Source organism: Heptranchias perlo, chromosome 2, assembly GCF_035084215.1.
Source record: "Heptranchias perlo isolate sHepPer1 chromosome 2, sHepPer1.hap1, whole genome shotgun sequence".
Taxonomy (NCBI): Eukaryota; Metazoa; Chordata; class Chondrichthyes; order Hexanchiformes; family Hexanchidae; genus Heptranchias; species Heptranchias perlo.
This window is the reverse complement of record NC_090326.1, coordinates 98986448-99008959: the sequence shown is the minus strand read 5'-3', so window position 1 is coordinate 99008959 and position 22512 is coordinate 98986448. Positions and strand designations below refer to the sequence as shown.

The 22512-nt window shown below is 42.0% G+C and overlaps 1 protein-coding gene across 2 annotated transcripts in view; it reads right to left on the bottom strand.

The window, feature by feature from the left end:
- The window catches only part of tex10 (testis expressed 10), a 139019-nt gene that overhangs the window by 10767 nt on the left and 105740 nt on the right, over positions 1-22512 (bottom strand). For both annotated transcript variants that reach the window (XM_068004919.1, XM_068004927.1), the window contains exons 12-13: positions 20737-20817; positions 11040-11221 (exon numbers count right to left, since the gene is read on the bottom strand). In XM_068004919.1, coding sequence (XP_067861020.1) covers positions 11040-11221; positions 20737-20817 — 263 coding nt within the window. The remainder of the gene's footprint in view (positions 1-11039; positions 11222-20736; positions 20818-22512) is intronic.

Sequence of the window (22512 nt, the reverse complement as noted above, 5' to 3'; positions counted from 1 at the left end):
AGAAACACTTGAAAAGGTAGGGTTATTTCATGAGTGAAGTGGTTATAGGGTGACCGAATAAGAGGTCTTCCAAATTTTGGGAGCATGATAAGTTAAATAGTGATAGATTGTTTCCATTGGTCAGCTAAACAGCAAGCATAAATTTAAAATAATCAAAAAAGGAATTAAAAGGTGAGGGTAGAAAAAAAACCTCTACAGAGAATGTGGTTAGAATGGAGAATTCTTTGCCACAAACCATTGTTATAGCAGAGTCCATAGATACATTTAAAGGGGAACTGGATAACTTCTTGAAAAAGTGATGGGAGCGAATAGGAGAGTGGGATTAGACTAGGTGACTTGTGGAGAAAAACACTGGCACAGACTTGGAGAGCTGAAATACAGACTAACATTCTGGATAGCGAGAGCTCACTGATTAACTAGTAGGTTAAGTTTCACCTTGGAACATGGGCATTGGTCCACACCGAAAACAGTTTGAGCATTTTCAACCCATTTCTCAAATTCTGGTTTCATAGAATCATAGAAACATAGAATCTTACAGCACAGAAGGAGACCATTCAGCCCATACGTAAAGAGCTGTCCAATTTAGTCCCACACCCCAGCTTTTTCCCCATAACCTTGCAAATTAGTCCTCTTCAAATACATGTCCAATTCCTTTTGAAAGTTCCTATGAAGCTGCTTCCACCACCCTTTCAGGTAGTGCATTCCAGATCGTAAAAACACTCTGAAAAATTTCTCATTATCCCTCTAGTTTTTTTTTACCAATTATTTTAAATCTATGACCTCTGGTTACCGACCTACTTGACAGAGGAAACAGTTTCTCCCTACTTGCTTTATCAAAACCCTTCATTATTATAAATACCATGGCTACGAGAGCAGGTCAGAGGCTGGGTATTCTGCGGCGAGTGACTCGCCTCCTGACTCCCCAAAGCCTTTCCACCATCTACAAGGCACAAGTCAGGAGTGTGATGGAATACTCTCCACTTGCCTGGATGAGTGCAGCTCCAACAACACTCAAGAAGCTCGACACCATCCAAGATAAAGCAGCCCGCTTGATTGGCACCCCATCCACCACCCTAAACATTCACTCCCTTCACCACCGGCGCACTGTGGCTGCAGTGTGCACCATCCACAGGATGCACTGCAGCAACTCGCCAAGGCTCCTTCGACAGCACCTCCCAAACCCGCGACCTCTACCTCCTAGAAGGACAAGGGCAGCAGGCGCATGGGAACAACACCACCTGCACGTTCCCCTCCAAGTCACACACCATCCCGACTTGGAAATATATCGCCGTTCCTTCATTGTCGCTGGGTCAAAATCCTGGAACTCCCTTCCTAACAGCACTGTGGGAGAACCGTCACCACATGGACTGCAGCGGTTCAAGAAGGCGGCTCACCACCACCTTCTCAAGGGCAATTAGGGATGGGCAATAAATGCCGGCCTTGCCAGCAACGCCCACATCCCGTGAACGAAAAAAAAAAAAAAATTAGGTCTCCCCTTAACCTTCTCTGCTCGAAGGAAAACGATCCCAGCTTCTCCAATCTCTCCACATAACTGAAGTCCCTCAGCCCTGGTATACCTCCTCTGTACCCTCTCCAAGGCCTTGACATCCTTCCTAAAGTGTGGTGCCCAGAATTGTACAAAATATTCCAGAGTTGAGGTCTAACTAGTGATTTGTAACGGTTTAGCATGATTTCCTTGTTTTTGTATTCAATGCCCCTATTTACAAAGCCAAGTATCCCATACGCTTTCTTAACCACCTTATCAACTTGCCCTGCCACCTTCAAAGATTTGTGAATATGCATCTCCAGTCCCTCTGCTCTTGCACTCTCCTCAAAATAGTACTATTTAGATTATACTGTCGCTCCATGTTGTTCCTCCCAATATGCATCACTTCACACTTATCTGCATTAAATTGCATCTGCCAAGTGTCTGCCCATTTCACCAATCTGTCTATATCCTCCTGAAGTCTGCTACCATCCTTCTATTAACTATGTTGCCAAGTTTTATATCATCTGCAAACTTCGAAATTGTACTCCCTACACCCAGTTTATATATATATATATGTGAAGAAAAGCAATGGTTCCAATACCGACCCCTGGGGGACCCCACAGCATACTTCTCTCCAGTCAGAAAAGCATCTGTTCACCACTACTTTCTGCCTACTACCCCTTAGCCAATTACATACCCAGGTTATCACCGTCCCTTTAATCCCCTGTGTTTCTATTTTCCGAATAAATCTGTTGTTATGTGGTACTTTATCAAATGTCTTTTGAAAGTCCATATATACATCTACTGCACTATCTTCATCAACCCTCTCTGTTACTTCATCAAAGAACTCAATCAGGTTAGTCAGGTACGATTTGCCTTTGACTCATGTCCCTTATTAACTCATGCTTCTCCACGTGAGAATTAATTTTGTCCTTGACAATGGTCTCTAGTAGTTTTCCCACCATTGATGTTAGACTGACTGGCCTGTAATTACCAGGTTTATCCCTCTCCCCTTTTTTGAATAGGGGTGTAACATTTGCAATCCTCCAGTCCTCTGGCATCACTCCCACATCCAGCAAGGATTGAAAGATTGTGGTCAGAGCTTCTCCTATCTTCACACTTGCTTCCCTCAGCAACCTAGGATGCATCCTATCTGGACCGGGTGACTGGTTAATCTTGAGTGATACCAACCTAATTAGCACCTCCTTTCTAACTATTTTTATCCTATCCAATATCTCTACTTCCTCTTCTACTGCGACATTAACCTCATCCTCCTCTTTTGTGAAGACAGATGCAAAGTACTCATTCAGTCCCACAGTCAAGTCCTCTGCCTCCCATCATTTCTTTAACTATCCTTTTACTTTTTATATGTTTATAAAAGATTTTTGGGTTCCCTTTTATGTTACCCACTAATCTTTTCTGATATTCTCTCTTTGCCCTTCTTATATCCTTTTTCAATTTCCCCCTTCATTCTCTGCATTCTGCCTGGTTTTCTACTGTATTCTATACCGGACATATTTTCACAAACCTTCTTTTCTGTTTTATTTTAGTCTCTATTTCCTTTGTCATTCAGGGAGCTCTAGCTTTGGATGCCCTACCTTTCCTCCTTATGGGAATATGCCGAGGTTGTACCCAAACTATCTCTGCCTTGAAGGCCTGCTATTGCTCATTTACTGTTTTCTTGGCCAATCTTTGATTCCAGTCCACCTGTGCTAGATCCCTTCTCAAATCACTGAAATCGTCTCACTTCTAGTTGGATATTTTCACCTTTGGTTTTTCTTTGTTTCCCACTGAAACACACTCCATTTGCCCTACTTCATTCCCTAGAACTTGATCCAGCACTGCTCGTTTCCTTGTTGGGCTAGAAACATACTGATTAAGAAATTTGTCCTGTATACATTTTACGAATTCTTCACCTTTCTTGCTTTGACGCTTTTTCCCCAGTCTATATTAGGATAACTGAAGTCCCCTACTATTCCTGCTCTATTATTTTTACATTCTCCGAAATTTGCCTACAGATTTGCCTCCATCTCCTTCTCACTATTTGGGGGTCTGTAGTAAACACCCAGTAATGTAACAGCTCCTTAACGCTAACCAAATAGATTGAGTCTTTGAACCCTCTAGTATATTGTCCCTCTGTCGAACTGTAATATTATCCTTGACTACCACCACCCCCACCCCACTCCTTTCTTTTTTCCTTCCCTATCCCTCCTGAATACATTGTAGCCAGGAATGTTTAGTTCCCATTCCGGCCCATGTTTAAGCCAGGTCGCCGTTATAGCCACTACATCATAACCCCATGTGGCAACTTGTGCCTGCTGTTCAACCTTATTTGTAACATTCCTCACATTAACAGACATGCATTCCAACACCATGCTAGTAGGCTTTGCTTTTTTCCTCCTAATTCCTAATTCCTACTCTTTCTACACTATTCTTTATTCTGTTGCTGTTTGTCCCTCCTAGTTTTCTATGTACCTTGTCTCTCCTCTCTGCTGCGATGTCCTGGTGCCCCTCCCCCTGCCCTGGTTTACAAGTAACGTATTTGAAATTAATACATAATTATTTTTGCAAACCTTTTGAAAGCTAAGAATATTTAGTGTTCAAATAGTTAATCCAACTTCTGTAAATTCAATAGCCCAACATATTTTTACATGAACATTGAAAATCTTTGAGGACTCTTTGTAATCCAGGAGAATTTGCTGCTGATAAACGTGATCAGATTATTGAATGAAGACAATTTTGCTCTATCTAGCTGTGGGTCAGGAAACAAACAGACACAAATCACATTTGACAGTATAGCAAACATCTTGTCTCCTGTGATCTCATTTACAAGTAATTGTCTTAGAAATGCTTCAGAGAGGAAAAAAATGTACATGGTTCACAGAAACACAGAACCCGTAGAATTCTCCAATGCATAGGGACGAATAAAATTGTTTTTTTTTAAAACTGACTTTCATTGATAAATGAAATTTCTTTTGGATGATGAATCAGTAAAAATCAATTTCCTCCAGTTTTTTTTGAGAAAAGAAGTTCCCATTGTTTTCATACCAAAAAATGAGGTTGACAGATATGGGCGCACTTGGCAGGAGAAGAAACAAAAGCTGTCCAGTTTTTTTTTTATAAAAGAGGACCGGGATAATTTTTAAGTTTTGCTGTGATGCCGATATTTTTATACTGCAGCAAATACCAGTCTTTCATTCCTAATTAGATATGGAGCAAGGACAGCAGTGCACTGACACAGTTTCCATACCGATAGCCCCTTAAAGACTGAGCTCATCAATCAAAGATCGACTTAGGTCATGCAATAAGGCATTCTTTACTATAAGCAAGTTTGCCCCTTGTGCTTAATCTCCAGCAATCGGTATTATCCCACCATCATAGTGGCAGGTAAGTGAAAGAAGCTATCCAGGGGTTAAGTGAGAGTCTGATTGGTGAGTCCCATAAAAGGGGTATCCATGAACTGTGTAATTATGGGATGTCATTTAGCTTACCTTTTTTTGAAAAAAGTCCCTTGCTTGTTTTCTTGAGTTTTACCAATGTTCAAAATAGAGATTGATATTAACTAACTTTCTCTAAATTTACAAGGATTTCTGGGGTTCAATTTCTCCCCCCCACCCTTTCCTGGTTTTTAAATTGGCATCCATCAGAATAATAGCTATTAAAAATCTATCATCGAGTATTACTCAAAGGAATGAGAACGGAGTATGCAAATAAAAAGGTAAATTGATTGCAACAGTATTTCACTGAATTGTTGACAAGTTGTACCCCTCTATTTCCTCCCTCTCTGTTACACACCCACGACTGTTTTGCGCAATGCCACTTTTCCATCACATAACGTGGGATGGTCTGGCTTCAGTATAGTTTGTTTGATTAATTGTCAACATGAGCAAACTGACCTGTGAACTCAAAGTGACCCAAAATTGACCAATTTGGTTTATTAAATATCAAAATTTGGCCCAAGTCGGACTTGCCCGACTCTCAGCAAAAAGAAAGCCATTCAAGTTTATTACCATCTTTAGCTCTTGGCTCCACACAGTTATTCCAACATTGTTGGGTAAGATCAGTAGAGATGAGGACGGCAATCTTACAGTGGAGGATAAAAGAATCGCAGACATGCTCAATAAATATTGTCTCTCTTTAGAGTGATGTGAAGGGTGGTAGAAGTTTGGAACTCTCTTCCGCAAACGGCAATTGATACTAGCTCAATTGCTAAATTTAAAATCGGAGATAGATAGCTTTTTGGCAATCAAAGGTATTAAGGGATATGGGCCAAAGGCAGGTATATGGAGTTAGATCACAGATCAGCCATGATCTTATCAAATGGCGGAGCAGGCACGAGGGGCTGAATGGCCTACTCCTGTTCCTATGTTCCTAAGTACTGCAGGAATATCAGAAGGATAACAATATTAAAAAGGAAACTTTATTAAAAGATAATCAGAATTAAAGTTGATAAATCACCAAGCCTGGGTGGTCTATATTCCAGAATGCAGGGGAGGTTAGTAAGGAAATAGCACAGGTACTAACTAAATATTTTTCCAAAATTCTCTGGAAATAGGAATTGTAGGAAAAGATGGAGGGGTGAATGCTATATACTACGGTTCAAAAAAGGGGAAAGAGGTAAGCTATGTAACTATAAAGCAGTTAATCTCACATCAGTAGTAAGCAAGCTGCTAAAGTTCATAAGGGATAACATTAGTAAACCCTTAGAAAGGTATGTGCTAATCAGTCAGCACAGACTTGTTTAGAGGCAGCTGATGTCTGACTAATTTATTCAAATTCTTCAAGGAAATTACCAAACATATAGACATAAAATGAAGATGTGGTATATTTCATTTTCAAAAATCATTTGATAAGAAATTTATTAAGAAAATTAAGGCCCATGGCTTTAAAGGTAAACTGGTTACCTGAATAGAGACATTAGTGAAGGGCATAAAGGATAGACTAGGAATAAATGGATGTTTCTGGGATTGGCCAGATTTACCGACTGGTGTGTCCTAAGCATCTGCCTGGGGATCTCTATTCCATATGCATAAATGATCTGAACATAGTCATGGAGGCCCTGGTATCAAAATTAACTGACAATACCAAATTGGGATCTTGGCATTCTAAGGGAAGAACGTAGAAACTGCATAACATTGACAATTATAGGGAGCGGGCGGATATCTACTAAACGCATATAGATCAATCTGAAGTATTGCATCTTGGGGAAAAGAACAAAATGAAAAAATATGCTAAAAAGTAAACTTCTCAATAGGGTAATGGAACAGAGACTTAGGAGTTCAGAGAAACAGATCCTCAAGAGTGGAATAAAAAGAGAAATATACAGCAAGTCCGACAGCATTACTGAAGTGAAATGACTGGTTATCGCATTTCAGATTTGCGTCCTCCACCAGAAACGAAGACTAAAAGATAGGCATTTTTGTAAGGCTGGAGGAAAAAAAAGTGAAAAGAAAGAGGAAGGGAGGGGGAGAAAACCAACAGGTATTCAAATTGGAGACGGTGAGAGTCAAATAACGTGCAAGCTGCCTAACAGAAAGTACTTTTCATTTCATTATTGCTGCATTTACAGCTTGTTTTATTTTTTTCTCTCCATTTTTTTCCACACTTTTGTTTGTATGGACCTCTCCTGTGCCTTTTCAACTCCTACTATTTGCACATTCTTTTGTCCTTTTTATATCTGGTTTATCTCTCTGATGATCGAACTATTTTCTATTAAGCAGTTTGCAGGTCATTTAATCCACTCCCCCTGTGATTGTTGGTTCTCTTTTTACTAAAATGTCCATCTATCCTTTTCAATTGAGTTCTGATGAAGGGTACATATATGAAAAATCATAATCTATCTTTTCTCTTTACAGAAGCAGAACCTGTTGGGTTTTTCCAGCACATTCTGTATTTATTTCAGATTTCCAGCATTGGAAGCTTTTTTTCCTTTTTATTTTCCTTCCAAGGTATGACCAAAGGTGGAAAAAGCTATAAAAAGGCAAATGGGATTTGGAGTTCTATATTTAGGGTATTGAATACAAATTAAGGAAATACAGGACTCCGTATGAGACGTTGTTTAGGCTGTAGTTAGTGTGGTGTGCTGATTTCGGTTCCTCATTATGGAAAGGATATCAGACCCATGAAAAAAGTGCAGTGTAAATTCACTAGGATGAAAGAATATAGTCCCGATGAGAATGTTACTAAAACGAGGACCATTTTCACTGGAGTACATAAGATTAATGGGGGATCTATGAGAAATTTTTTAAATTCTGAAATGGTTTCAGAGTAAATAGTGAGATATTATTTACATTGGTTAATGGCTCAATAACAGGGGTCATAAAATCAGGATTAGTCCTAGAAACATAAAAGTGGAGGTTCGGAGGAATTTTTTTTTATACAAAGAATTATTCAGATATGGACACAAATACAAGTGGCTACCAAAGCAATCATTCGCAACATTTAAAAGGGAATTAGGTAGATACTTGAGGATTGCAAATGTTACACCCCTGTTGAAAAAAAGGGGCGAGGGATAAACCTGGCAATTACAGGCCAGTCAGCCTAATATTGGTGGTGGGGGAACTTTGAGACAATAATCTGGGACAAAATGAATTGGCACATGGAAAAATAAGGATTAATAAATGAAAGCCAGCAGGGATTTGTTAAAATCAAATCTTGTTTATTAACTTGATTGAATTCTTTGATGAAGTAACAGAGAGGGTTGTCGATGGTACTGCGGTTGATGTGTATATGGACTTTCAAAAAGCGTTAGATATACTTGTCAGTAAAATTGAAGCCCAGGGGATTAATGGGGCAGTGGCTGCATGGATACGAAATTGGCTAAGGGACAGAAAGCAGAGAGCAGTGGTGAATGGTTGTTTTTCAGACTGGAGGAAAGTATGCAGTGGTGTGCTCCAGGGGTTGCTGTTGAGACCACCACTCTTTTTGATATCTATTAATGATGACCTGGGCTTGGGTATACAGGGCATAATTTCCAAGTTTGCAGATGACATGAAACTCAGAAATGTGGTAACATTGAGGAGGATAGTAACAGCCTTCAGGAGGACTGGTGAAATAGGCAGACACATGGCAGATGAAATTTAATGCAGAGAAGTGTGAAGTGATTCATTTTGGCAGGAATAATGAGGAGAGGCAATATAAACTAAACGGTACCATTTTAAAGGGGGTGCAGGAACAGAGAGACCTGGTGGAGTACCTACACAAGCCTTTGAAGGTGGCAGGACAAGTTAAAAAGGCTGTTTAAAAAGACATATGGGATCTTTGGCTTTATAAATAGAGGCATAGAGTACAAAAGCAAGGAAGTTATGCTAAACCTTTATAAAACACTGGTTAGGCCCCAGCTGGAGTATTGTGACCAATTCTGGGCACCATACTTTAGGAAGGATGTCAAGGCCTTAGAGAGGGTGCAGAGGAGGTTTACTGGAACGGTACCAGGGATGAAAGACTTCAGTGGAGAGACTAGAGAAACTGGGGTTCGTCTCCTTAGAGCAGAGAAGGTTAAGGGGAGATTTGATAGAGGTGTTCAAAATCATGATGGGTTTTGACAGAGTAAATAAGGAGAAACTGTTTCCAGTAGCAGAAAGGTCAGTAACCAGAGGACACAGATTTAAGGTAATTGGTAAAAGAACCAGAGGCGACATGCGGAAAAACATTTTTACGCAGCAAATTATGATCAGGAATGCACTGCCTGAAAGGGTGGTGGAAGCAGATTCAATAGTAACTTTCAAAGGGAACTGGATAAATACTTGATGGGGAAAAATTGCAGGGCTATAGGGAAAGAGCAGGGGAGTGGGACTAATTGGCTAGCTCTTTCGAAGAGCCAGCACAGGCACAATGGGCCAAATGGCCTCCTTCTGTGCTGTATCATTCTATGATTCTATGAAAGGATATAGGAATGAGTAGCGAAATATTATGAGAACAGGAAGCTCCAATATGAGAGCCAGTACTGCACAGACACCGTGGATCAAATGGGTTCCTCTTGCACCGGACTTTCTACGATTCCATGAAAACAATGTAAATTACCAGGATAACAAAATGACGACTGAACAGAGGTGAAATTTAATATATAAACCCTTGCTAGTAATATTTAGTTAGCTGCCAATTGTAATGCAATACAATAATACAGGCTAACACTTCAGTACTGAGGGAGTGCTGCACTGCCGGAGGTGCCATCAAACCGAGGCCCCGTCTGTCCTCTCAGATGCACATAAAACATTCCATGGCACTATTCGAAGAGCAGGGAAGTGCTCCCCGATGTGCTGGCCATTATTTAATCCTCAACCAACATCACTAAAACAGATTATTGAGTCATTATCTCATTGCTGTTTGTGGGACCTTGCTGAGCACAAATTGGCTGCCACGTTTCCCCATATTACAATAGTGACTACACTTCAAAAGTACTTCATTGGATGTAAACCACTTTGCAAGGTCCTGAGGTTGCGGAAGGAGTTATGTAAATGAAAGTCTTTCTTTAAGATTTCTCATGCAGGTCAGTAGTCAGGAGAAGAAAATAAGTCATGTTTTATAAAAAAGCAAATTCAAAAACAATAGAATACTCAACTGCAATAGAAACAAAAGCCAGCACCCCAATATCACTGATGCTCAAAGTATCTGAAATCAGATTATTACAGCAGAGAAACAGGTCATTCAGCCCATCAAATCTAAACTGGTGTTTTTCTCCACATCAGCCATCTGGTCCAATAGATTTTCCTGCTCATTTCCCAATGAGTCATTTTTCAAGCAACTACCTAATTCCCTTTTAAAAGAATGTACAGACTCTGCTTCAGCAACAGTGAGAGACAAAGAATTCCACCTTCTATGCAAAATTATTTTTCTATCTTCCATTATTCTTTTGATTATAGAAAGAAAGCATTTATTTAGTGCCTTTCACGACCTCAGGACCGCCCAAAGCGCTTCAAAGCCAACAACAAAGTATCTTTGACGTATAGTCACTATTGTAACGTGGGGAAACGTGGCAGCCAATTTCAGCACAGCAAGGTCCCACAAACAGCAATGAGATTAATGAACAAATAATCTGTTTTAGTGATGTTGATTGAGGGATAAATGTTAGCCAGGACACGGGAGAACTACCCGGCTCTTCTTCAAAAAGTGCCATGAGATGTTTTACATCCACCCGGGAGGGCAGACGGGGCCTCTGTTTAATGTCGCATCTGAAGGACAGCGCCTTCAATAGTGCAGCACTATGATCTATAAAATCTAGTGACAGCCTCTCCAATCAATCTGGCTTAACACAAAGTCATTGAAAAGTAGATCTCACACAGGATGAATCTTCAGCAAACGATCAACAAAAACAAATCTCAAACAACGTATTGGGTTGCAGGCTGTGAAATTAATTCAGTACAACTGGCTTTTTAAAAAAAAATTGTTTTCTATACATGTAGTGCATACTTTTCTACACATCTCAGCAGTAAGAACAGACAAAGAGTTAATAGAGACAAAAAAAACCCCTGAGCAAACTGGCCTTCTGAGCCAACAAAGATAAAGAATATCGAGGAATGTGAGCACAAAACTCAAAAGGAATTTTAATTACCTCTTTTGTGCATTTCCTCTGCTGTTCCTTTCCAAGGTTAGTATGAAGTAAAGGAGGCTGTAGCAACATCCAACAAGGAACTTCAACAAACACGCATTGGGAATAAAGGCTGGATCCATGAGTTGGCCAACGGCTTTCAGGATTGACCCTGCTGTGCTGTCTGGCAAAAGACTCACACCCACCTGAGGAATGATTGAAAAACGGTTTACATTATGAAACGGATGATTACTCTGCAATAAACATTCTTGTTCAAACACCTAACATTTGCCAGCAGTCTAATCAGAAACACTGGAAAATGAAAATAAACAACTTTTTCATCCACTTTCCTTTAGCCGACGATATAAGTTGTCTGACAATTCTTTAGCACTGTGACATCAGCGCTGGTGCATGGTTCAGCTAACAACAGATACATACAAGGAGGAATGAGAAGACCTTTGATTTCCAGTAAAATACCCTATTTTAGCATCCCATGTGGTTGTTTGAAGAAAACATGTTTAAGCAAAATTTACCATATATTCTACAGGGTTGCTTTGGAAAGTGATTGGAAAATGGGAGTTATCTCTGTTAAAAGACATTAAAAGACACCCTCAGACACGGAGTGGATAATATGAACATTATTGAGGACCCAATTAAGAAACAGAGATGTTGTAACGGGATAATAGGGTTTGGTAGGTCTGGTATTCAGGAAAGATGCGATCAAATGGACCAAAGGGTCGTCTTCATCTGAAACGATCCCGCACCTACCAAATTCATTTTTTATTTAACGATCTATGATTTTTTTTTAAATTTAAGGAATTTTGCAGGATACGATCTCAATCCAGTATAATGGAAGTAAATGGCATATGGTTTGGTACTCAGGTACTCACCATAAGGCCTTGCGAAACTTGGTTGTGGCACTTAGACTGTGGCAATTCAGTCCCGTGATTCCTACCCCACCGGTGATAAAAATGCAGGAGCTACCGCCAACTATTTAGGGCTCCTCGTCTCCATCAACTACCTCTCCCATAATTGGCTGGACTTTCAAGCAGGGTTTGCAATCTACCAACTGCAATGTGCCATTGAATTCTGGCTGCTTCCTTTTGCTGGAGTGAGATGTTTGTATGGTCTGAAGAATGGATCATTTCACAGTACTGCAAGCAGAAGCAATGCTTTCACTGCTTGCTCACACTATTGTGAAGTACCTTCCATGGAATCTCTCACTCACCTGACGAAGGAGAAAGCCTCCGAAAGCTTGTGATTTTCCAAATAAAACTGGTGTTGTAAGATTCCTTACATATTGTGAAGCTGGGGAAGGCAGAACTCCATGGATGGTCTCAAAGGCAAGCAACAGGCTTTGCTCCAAGGCCACCTGCCACCAGTGGAGTTTTAATGATTGATAAAATAATCAGTTCTTCTTAGATATTTTCAATCATTAAAACGTGGCTAGCAGAATTTGTTTCAATTTTAAAAACTTAAATTTTTTGGTGGGGTTTTGAACAAGCTGCTTTTATACTACAGCCAATGCCCAACCCTCCCAGTCTGAGACCATCTCTTCCAGGTGATTGGCTGAATGCTCTTTTTTTTTTAAGTTGCCACCAGATACAACTTCGTTGCTCCAATAACTAAGGAATATTATATAGCTCAGAGCAGCTACACAGTGGTAGTAAAAAATTGAAATGGGATTAAATCACAGATGTCCTGCAACTAAGGGAATCAAGGGATATGGGGATAGGGTGGGAAAGTGGATTGGAGGTGGAAGATCAGCCATGATCTTATTGAATGGCGGAGCAGGCTCAAGGGACTGTATGGCCTACTCCTGCTCCTATTTCTTACGCTCTTATCTTAACTCATGTGATCGGCACCGCTTTGACCACATTTGTTTTTCTGGTACAAGTTGATGCATTGGGTATGCAGCTGATTCATGACTAAAAATCTCACATCTAGGATTTTCCTAATGTCGCCTGGCTTCTACCTATCTAAATCATGTGCTTCAGCTTCCCCAAGAGCTTATGAGATGGGCCTTCAAGCAAATCACTGATTGGGATTGTGGCCCTCAACCAAAAGTTAGTGACTACTCTCACAGTTTGATATGATGAAATTTTATGATTGCATGAGAATCGAAAACCTGATCTAAACCTTTATCTAGAGTCAACTTTACTCCATTTTTGTCCACAATCTTTGACAAATATTGCACAATGAGTTGTCATACTACTTCGAGAAACTTGTATCACAGTTATGTATCTCTCTCTCATAAGAAAGCCATTGGTTTCACAACAAAATTGTCAAAAATGCACATAACAATCCCCAAAATACTGGTAAAAAGCCAAAAATTTAATGTAATAAAAATGGAATGTGAATTGTTCAATCACCACAAACCAGTGACCCCGATCATCAGGGACAGGAACTTACTTGTATAGTTTAGATGTGGAGAAGCCGGTGATGGACTGGGGTGGACAAATGTAAGGAATCTTACAACACCAGGTTATAGTCCAACAAATTTATTTTAAAATCACAAGCTTTCGGAGATTATCTGACGAAGGAGATAATCTCCGAAAGCTTGTGATTTTAAAATAAATTTGTTGGACTATAACCTGGTGTTGTAAGATTCCTTACATTTGTATAGTTTAGGCAAGGCACTGGTTTTTGACTCTCAGGAAAAAAAAAATGCCCAGAATCATGGAATTTGGTTCTCAAAAAAAAATTGGGAACTCCATGCAAGGAAAACGGAATTTCACTTATTCAGTAACTGTAAACCAATGGACTTGCCTATAACCCAATAAATTAATGATAATGTGATTGTATAACTTAACTGCAGTTCAAGGCTAAAAATGTTAACTTTGACCCGAGGATTTCGGAAATGCCCACGATTGCACGTGGCTGCTTTTGTAACTCAATGTTTACTGCAGTCTAAAAATAGACTCGAGGATTTACTTTATTACTTCCTTGGGCCTTAAATGTAAAAAAAAATCAAAGATCAAGAATAAATGTAAATAAAAAATATGGATTTTTTGTTACATCTCTATTTCAAAATCACCAATTAACAAAGAATATACTCAAAAACTGTATGTAATAACCTTATCCAACTAAAATAACTTTAGAAACAGTTTCACTGGTTTTGTGCTGTGACAAATATGAATCAGTTGTATCTCATTTTGGACCAGAAGCTATCTCTCTAAACCAGGCATTGTACATATATACTCACACATTTATTTTTTAAAAAGCCACCCACTGCCTCAAACTATTTCGTTTCACATATGCTGCAAAGTGCTGTTATAATCTCCCCAGTAACAGGCTTGAGAGCAAGCCAAACATACTATTTTCATAAAATATATATATGAGGCAGTTATAAATTTTTACCAAACCGTGGCAACAAATTGAGAGTTATAAGAAGTAACCCTCTGAGTGGGCTGAATCAAAAAAAAAATCTTCATTGATAGGCAGGTAGGTTGTAGTCAGCTCCCACAAATTGTGATAAGGAGACAGGATTATCAAGAACTGGAGATGTAAATGCCGAGGCACAAGAATAATTCTCATAGCTTAAAAATAATTCACAGACCAAAATTTTCTGTTTGTTGTCCAGGGTGCATTATTTAGACAGTGAGGCTAGTGATGAAGCTCTTGAATGCCTAGGGAGTTAGGACTCCCTTTCCTAGGTGAGTCTCAAATCCCAAAGATGTAACACTGCCAAAAGCCTGCACTTTGAAATAACCTCTTGTTCTACTGCCCGTAAATGCCACCCATTGAAGAATATTGCTCAATAAGCTCAATTAGTTGGAAATAGCAATGGTCCACAATTTCAAGTCAAAAAGGCCAACACAAGCCTATTATCTCAGATTCTGATCTGCTGTCCCCACACATCACATTTCAAAGCTTTGCTTCATTATTTTTTTCTATTTTATTATTTATCCCATTCAAATCTTCAGTACATTTTCTGTTGAGAAATTATGGTATGCAGTAGAGTTCCTTTGCCACCTCTATCAATCTCCATCTCAGCCAACTCCAAAGTCCTGTCTTTTGTTATTTCCCCCTCCATCCCAAACTTCACTTCTTCCAATCTGCCTTCCATTATCTCCCCTACATCTATTGCCGTAGAACCTCTCAGTAATTGGCAATATTGGAACCTTGCTTCTCAGAAGATCATCTTTTTGACAGTTAAGTATACATGACATTCCAGGTTAAAACCAGAGAACATACGAAAATGTTGGACTAGAAAAGACCAGCTGATCAATCCACTCTGTCCCTTAGGCATCACGTCAAAAGACACCTTACCCCCTAGGTGCCATATAGTCTCCTGGGAGAAGTGAGAAAACAGATCAAAATCTCAAGGCCAACAAGGAGGAATAAAATTGGAAAGTTTCGCTCCAATCCCTCTAGGTGATTGAAACTTGTCCAGGAGACCAGTAACCATGACTTACATCAGTAACTCATGAAGCTTTAGGATTGTTCTCGAGTATCCCTCTTTGCTCTCCCTTTTTCATCCGATCTTTGACCATGCACTAAGTTTGGGGCAACTCTCCGGATTTGTCGCCTTCCCACAAGTCTGAAGTTGTGGACAGTCACATCAGCATGGTAACACAAGAGTAAAAGGAGCGGGCGGAGGCCCCGAGCACAAAAGGAGCGGGCGGAGGCCCCGAGCACAAAAGGAGCGGGCGGAGGCCCCGAGCACAAAAGGAGCGGGCGGAGGCCCCGAGCACAAAAGGAGCGGGCGGAGGCCCCGAGCACAAAAGGAGCGGGCGGAGGCCCCGAGCACAAAAGGAGCGGGCGGAGGCCCCGAGCACAAAAGGAGCGGGCGGAGGCCCCGAGCACAAAAGGAGCGGGCGGAGGCCCCGAGCACAAAAGGAGCGGGCGGAGGCCCCGAGCACAAAAGGAGCGGGCGGAGGCCCCGAGCACAAAAGGAGCGGGCGGAGGCCCCGAGCACAAAAGGAGCGGGCGGAGGCCCCGAGCACAAAAGGAGCGGGCGGAGGCCCCGAGCACAAAAGGAGCGGGCGGAGGCCCCGAGCACAAAAGGAGCGGGCGGAGGCCCCGAGCACAAAAGGAGCGGGCGGAGGCCCCGAGCACAAAAGGAGCGGGCGGAGGCCCCGAGCACAAAAGGAGCGAGCGGAGGCCCCGAGCACAAAAGGAGCGAGCGGAGGCCCCGAGCACAAAAGGAGCGAGCGGAGGCCCCGAGCACAAAAGGAGCGAGCGGAGGCCCCGAGCACAAAAGGAGCGAGCGGAGGCCCCGAGCACAAAAGGAGCGAGCGGAGGCCCCGAGCACAAAAGGAGCGAGCGGAGGCCCCGAGCACAAAAGGAGCGAGCGGAGGCCCCGAGCACAAAAGGAGCGAGCGGAGGCCCCGAGCACAAAAGGAGCGAGCGGAGGCCCCGAGCACAAAAGGAGCGAGCGGAGGCCCCGAGCACAAAAGGAGCGAGCGGAGGCCCCGAGCACAAAAGGAGCGAGCGGAGGCCCCGAGCACAAAAGGAGCGAGCGGAGGCCCCGAGCACAAAAGGAGCGAGCGGAGGCCCCGAGCACAAAAGGAGCGAGCGGAGGCCCCGAGCACAAAAGGAGAGAGCGGAGGCCCCGAGCACAAAAGGAGCGAGCGGAGGCCCCGAGCACAAAAGGAGAGAGCGGAGGCCCCGAGCACAAAAGGAGAGAGCGGAGGCCCCGAGCACAAAAGGAGAGAGCGGAGGCCCCGAGCACAAAAGGAGAGAGCGGAGGCCCCGAGCACAAAAGGAGCGAGCGGCGAGAGCGGAGGCCCCGAGCACAAAAGGAGAGAGCGGAGGCCCCGAGCACAAAAGGAGCGAGCGGCGAGAGCGGAGGCCCCGAGCACAAAAGGAGCGAGCGGCGAGAGCGGAGGCCCCGAGCACAAAAGGAGCGAGCGGCGAGAGCGGAGGCCCCGAGCACAAAAGGAGCGAGCGGCGAGAGCGGAGGCCCCGAGCACAAAAGGAGCGAGCGGCGAGAGCGGAGGCCCCGAGCACAAAAGGAGCGGGCGGCGAGAGCGGAGGCCCCGAGCACAAAAGGAGCGGGCGGCGAGAGCGGAGGCCCCGAGCACAAAAGGAGCGGGCGGCGAGAGCGGAGGCCCCGAGCACAAAAGGAGCGGGCGGCGAGAGCGGAGGCCCCGAGCACAAAAGGAGCGGGCGGCGAGAGCGGAGGCCCCGAGCACAAAGTCAGAAAGTGACGTCACAGAGGAGCGCCGAGGGTAAGTCAGTAAGTATTTAGTTTATTGGTTAGTGTTTTTAGTGGTTAGTGATAGCTAAAAAGAGCAGGAAACCAGAGTAGTTAAACAAACAAACCCAGAGAAAAATCTCAAAAGGTGACGTGATAGCACAGAAGGGACAGCGGCGGAACCCGAGGAAATTAAATTAAGTCTTTAGTTTACTAACTATAAACTGAAATTAATTAAATAAATATTCAGAATTAATTAATTACTAATTCAATTAAAATCAAGCTTAATCCATCTACTAAATATAAGCTAAATCTTAAGTGTTTCTATTAGTTCAAGAATTAAATTAATACTAACAAATAAATAAATGCATACATTTTTAGTAAATTATAAATGGCCGTGCAGGCTGTGTGTCGGGTTTGAGATATGTGGGAGTTTGTGGACAGCATGGCTGTCCCGGATTGCCACATCTGCAGTAAATGTTTCTGGCTTGAGACACTCCAGGTCAAGACTCTGAGCCGGAGTGTGAGTTAGAGACACTCCGACAAATAAGTCAGCGGGGTAAGAGGAACCAAGGGGAGGTAGAGAAGGAGGTCCCGCAGACACTGGTCCTATCCAACAGGTACAATGTACTTTTTACCAGTAAGGATGAGGATGTAGGCTGGGAGGAAGACAACCAGAATGCTAACCATGGCACCGTGGAGCAGGAGGCAGTGTGTGGGGGGGTGGGGGGGGGGGGGGGGAAGAAGCAGATTAGTATTCATTGTAGTCATTGGGGAGTCAACGATTAGGGGGATAGATAGCGCCCTCTGCAGTCGTGAGCGTGAGTCCAGGAGGGTGTGTTGCCTACCTGGGACAAGGGTAAAGGATATCTCAGAGCAACTGGAGACGAACTTGGAAAGGGAGGGGGAAGATCCAGTTGTTGCGGTCCATGGTGGGACCGATACTTAGGGAAGGAAAGGAAGGAGGTCCCGCCTAGGGAATATCAGAAGTTAGGAACTAAATTAAAAAACAGGACCTCACGGGTGTTAATCTCGGGATTACTACCCAAGCCACACGCTAATTGGCATAAGGATAGGCAGATCAGGAATGTGATTGTATAGCTGAAAGACTGGTATGGGAAGGAGGGGTTCCATTTCATGGGACACTGGTATCACTACTGGGACAGGAAAGAGCTGTACCATTGGGACGGGCTCCACCTGAACCGAAATGGGACAGTGTCCTAGCGGAAAAGATAAATAGGGCTGTCAATAGGACTTTAGACTAGTAAGACGGGGGAGGGATCTGGTGAAGATAACATAACTCTGAAGAAAAAAGAAATAGGAAATGAGAGTCAAGGTTAGACCAAAGTATGGAATAAGGGTAACATAAACGGTCAGGGAACCAACACAGTTGGAGAACATCAGTACAAAATGACTGTTAAAAATAAAGTGAGGGGAACAATCATTAAAAACAAATTAAATTGCCTGTACAGCAATGTGCACAGCATCTGAAACAAAATGGGGGAACTGGAGGCAATAATTCATTCCAAGGAGCCAGATGTAGTGGAGATAACAAACATGGCTACATAAGGATCAGGACTGGCAGTTAAATATTCATAGAATCATAGAATGGTTACAGCACAGAAGGAGGCCATTAGGCCCATTGAGTCCATGCCAGCTCAATGCAACAGCAATCCAGCTAGTCCCACTCCCCTGCCCTATCCCTGTAGCCCTGCAATTTTTTTCCTTTCAAGTACTTATCCAGTTCCCTTTTGAAAGCCATGATTGAATCTACCTCCACCATCACCACCCCTGGCAGTGCATTCCAGATCGTAATCACTCGCTGCGTAAAAAAGTTTTTCCTCACGTCACCTTTGGTTCTTTTGCCAATCACCTTAAATCTCTGTCCGCTGGTTCTTGACCCTTCCGCCAATGGGAACAGTTTCTCTCTATCTATTGTCTCGACCCTTCATGATTTTGAATACCTCTATCAAATCTCCTCTTAACCTTCTCTATTCCAAGGAGAACAACCCCAGCTTCTTCAGTCTATCCAAGTAACTAAAGTCCCTCTTCCCTGCAATCATTCTAGTAAATCTTTTCTGCAACCTCTCTAAGGCCTTCACATCTTTCCTAAAGTGCGGTGCCCAGAACTGGACCAATACTCCAGTTGTGGTCGAACCAGTGTTTTATAAAGGTTCATCATGTCTTCCATACTTTTGTACTCTATGCCTCTATTTATAAAGCCCAGCAGGATATAACGTATTTAGAAAGGATAGGGAAGGAAGAAAGGTGGTAGGGTAGCTGTACTAATTAGAGACAACATAATGGCAATAGAAAAAAGGGAAAGAAGTTAATAGATATATTCTACAGACCAACTAATAGTGGAAGGTTAAGTGGAGAATGAAATATGTTGACAAATCTATGAGATGAGTAAAAAACACCCAATAATAATCCTGGGAGATTTCAACTACCCCCAAATAAACTGGGAAGAGGTAGCGAAAGGAGAAAAGGGAATGGAGTTTTTACATTGTGTACAGGACTCCTTTCTCATCCAGTGTGAGAAGTCCAACAAAACTTGCAGAATGGGTGTGTAATTGGCAAATGAATTTTAATATAAGTGTGAGATGGTACATTTGGTAGGAAGAATAAGGCGGCCACATAATACTTGAATAATAAGAATCTGAATGGGACAGAGGAGCAATGGGATCTCGGGGTACAGATACAAAAATCACAATGTAGCGACGCAGGTTAATAAGGCCATAAAAAAAGTTAAATCAAGCACCGGGGTTCATTTCTAGAGGGATAGAATTGAAAAGCAGAGAAGTTATGTTAAACTTGAATAGAACCTTGATTAGACCACATTTGAAGTACTGTGCACAGTTCTGGTCTCCATATTGTAGAAAGGATATAGAGACATGGGAGAGGGTGAAAAAAAGATTCAAAAGGATGATACCAGAACTGAGAGGATATACTTATCAGGTAAAGCTGAACAGGATGGGGTTTTTTCTCTAGAAAAGAGAAAGCTAAGGGGTGACCTCATATGGGTCTTTAAGATAATGAAAGGGTTTGATAGGGTAGACGTAGAGAAAATGCTTCCACTTGTGGGGGAGTCCAAAACTAGAGGTCATAAATATAAAATAGTCACTAATAAATCCAATAAGGAATTCAGGTGAAACTTCTTTACCCAAAGAGTGGTAAGAATGTGGAATGGTCTGCCACAAGGAGCAGTTGAGGCAAATAATACAGATGCACTTAAGGGGAAGCTAGATAAGCACGAGGGAGAAAAGAATAGAAGAGTATGCTGATAGGGAGGGAGGAGGTTCGTGTGGAGCATAAACGTCGACATAGACCAGCTCAGCACACTGTGCCACCCTTGTTTGTATCTCTTCTGTCTGATGTAGCAGCAAATCGAGGCCTACAATTGCGCCCCCAATCTTCCCCAAGTCCCGTGTTCACCCACGCATGGCCCTCACTCTCTATATGGAGGAATGTCGTTAAAAGCATTTTTTGGATGGAGGAGGAACAAAAAGCAAAAGAGAGGCGTTTTCCCAAGCACGTCGGTGTTCCATCCATAATGATTCAACTAGTTATTGGACTCACCAGATGTTTACAGATGGCACTTTGTAAGATATCACAACACTGGATTCTGGAAGGTATAGCCGATAAACATTGGCACACCACCTGAAAGATGAAACACCAAAGCAGTTAATAGCGAAGTAAGGACACACATTATACCCAACTGTATTAAGTAAATAGCTATGGCAGCTATTCCCCAAAATGTTATCTAAATTTTATATGCATGGGCAACTGGTATTTAGGATTGAACTTTAGCCAAAACTACATGGAATTTAAAAAGATTAAATATATATGGTTTATCCAGTGCCTGGTTTGTTTAGAGCTAGTATAAGTAGATTATGAAGCCATTCAAAAACCAACAAGCACCCCCATCTAGCTCTCCAATCTCCCTTCATATGAAGAAGTTCCCAAAGTTGTATCAGTAGATGATAGCACAGGTGAGCAGATTGTGCTGCTGGCAATCATATGCGTAACAGCGGAAGAGCAATAGCTCATAGGACCATACAAACAGGTTTTGTTAAAGTGAAATCAATTAAAAGCAGATTCATTTTATGATAGCCAATAACAGAACTATCTGAAATGTCATTCGAGCTAGATATAATTACCATGAGGGGAAAAAAATCAATAAGTACTTTGAAGGACTTCAGCAGTAAGTTAAATATCAGTCTACCATCTTAAAAGGAATGAAATAGTTAGCTAGACAAGAGTCTGTGCAGCCTGAAGGAACCTGTGAATCAGACAATAATGAAGAGTGACATGTGTTTTACAAATTTTAGCAAAAGATATTCTGCGCATAACATGAAAGTGTTCACAAGAGCAGTACGCTCAAGACAAATGCATATCTCATAAGTTTATGCTCAGTACGATCACACGTTTGCATGCTTGCTATTCATTTATAATTAATTTGTTTTTTGCTCTTCCTCCCCATGACATGCAACATCCCCAACTGAGCGCAGAGGCAGGTGACCTGCTCCCAGGTTTCTGGCAGTACTGTTCTTGATCTGGTTGCCAGGAGATGCGGTACTGTCTTCCTGATTGTTAAGTGTGTTCAGCATCTTTCCACAGTGGCACAACTAAAATTAGGAACCTGCCTTGCAGAAATTTGTGGGAATGAAACTCCAGCCCTACCCATAATAGAAATTCAAAATGCTGCATCATCATCATCATTTCACTATTTATATCCCTCATCAGAAACAAACAGGAACTGTAACACAAAGTAATTTAAGTTTCTCGTATATAGTGAAAGAGAGTAGACTGAATTCGTTCTAAAATTTAGACTCTTACCTCTCCCACTTTGATTTGAAGACACCCAAGAGATAGGTCTCAACTGAAACTAATTCCCAGATGTGAGAACATTGGTCAGTTGAAAACAGGAAAATTGATTTACCCTCCTGCCCCAAATCCCCACAATTGTCTGCAAGATTTCTCAAAGATTTTGCAATTTTAAAAACCAAGTTGTTTAATTGAAACCAAATTCTTGATTTTCTTCCTTTTAGAACAATTAGAATATCTTCTTGCGGATTTTGTTTTTCTTCCAAACTTTAAAATATAGGTCTAACACTGATAACTGAACACTTATTTGTGAGCATCCTCTGGTGGTTAAATCAAGGGCAACATTCAAAAAATCCAGAGGCTAAGCATCATACATGGAACTGGATAGGCCATGTGAGTGCCTTAATGACTAATTGCTCATGGTTAAGGAAGGCCATGAATAATTCAGAAGAATATCAATAATGTTTCAGTACTAAGTTGAAAGTGCATAGAAATTATAATATCACACAAAATACAACATAAAGACAA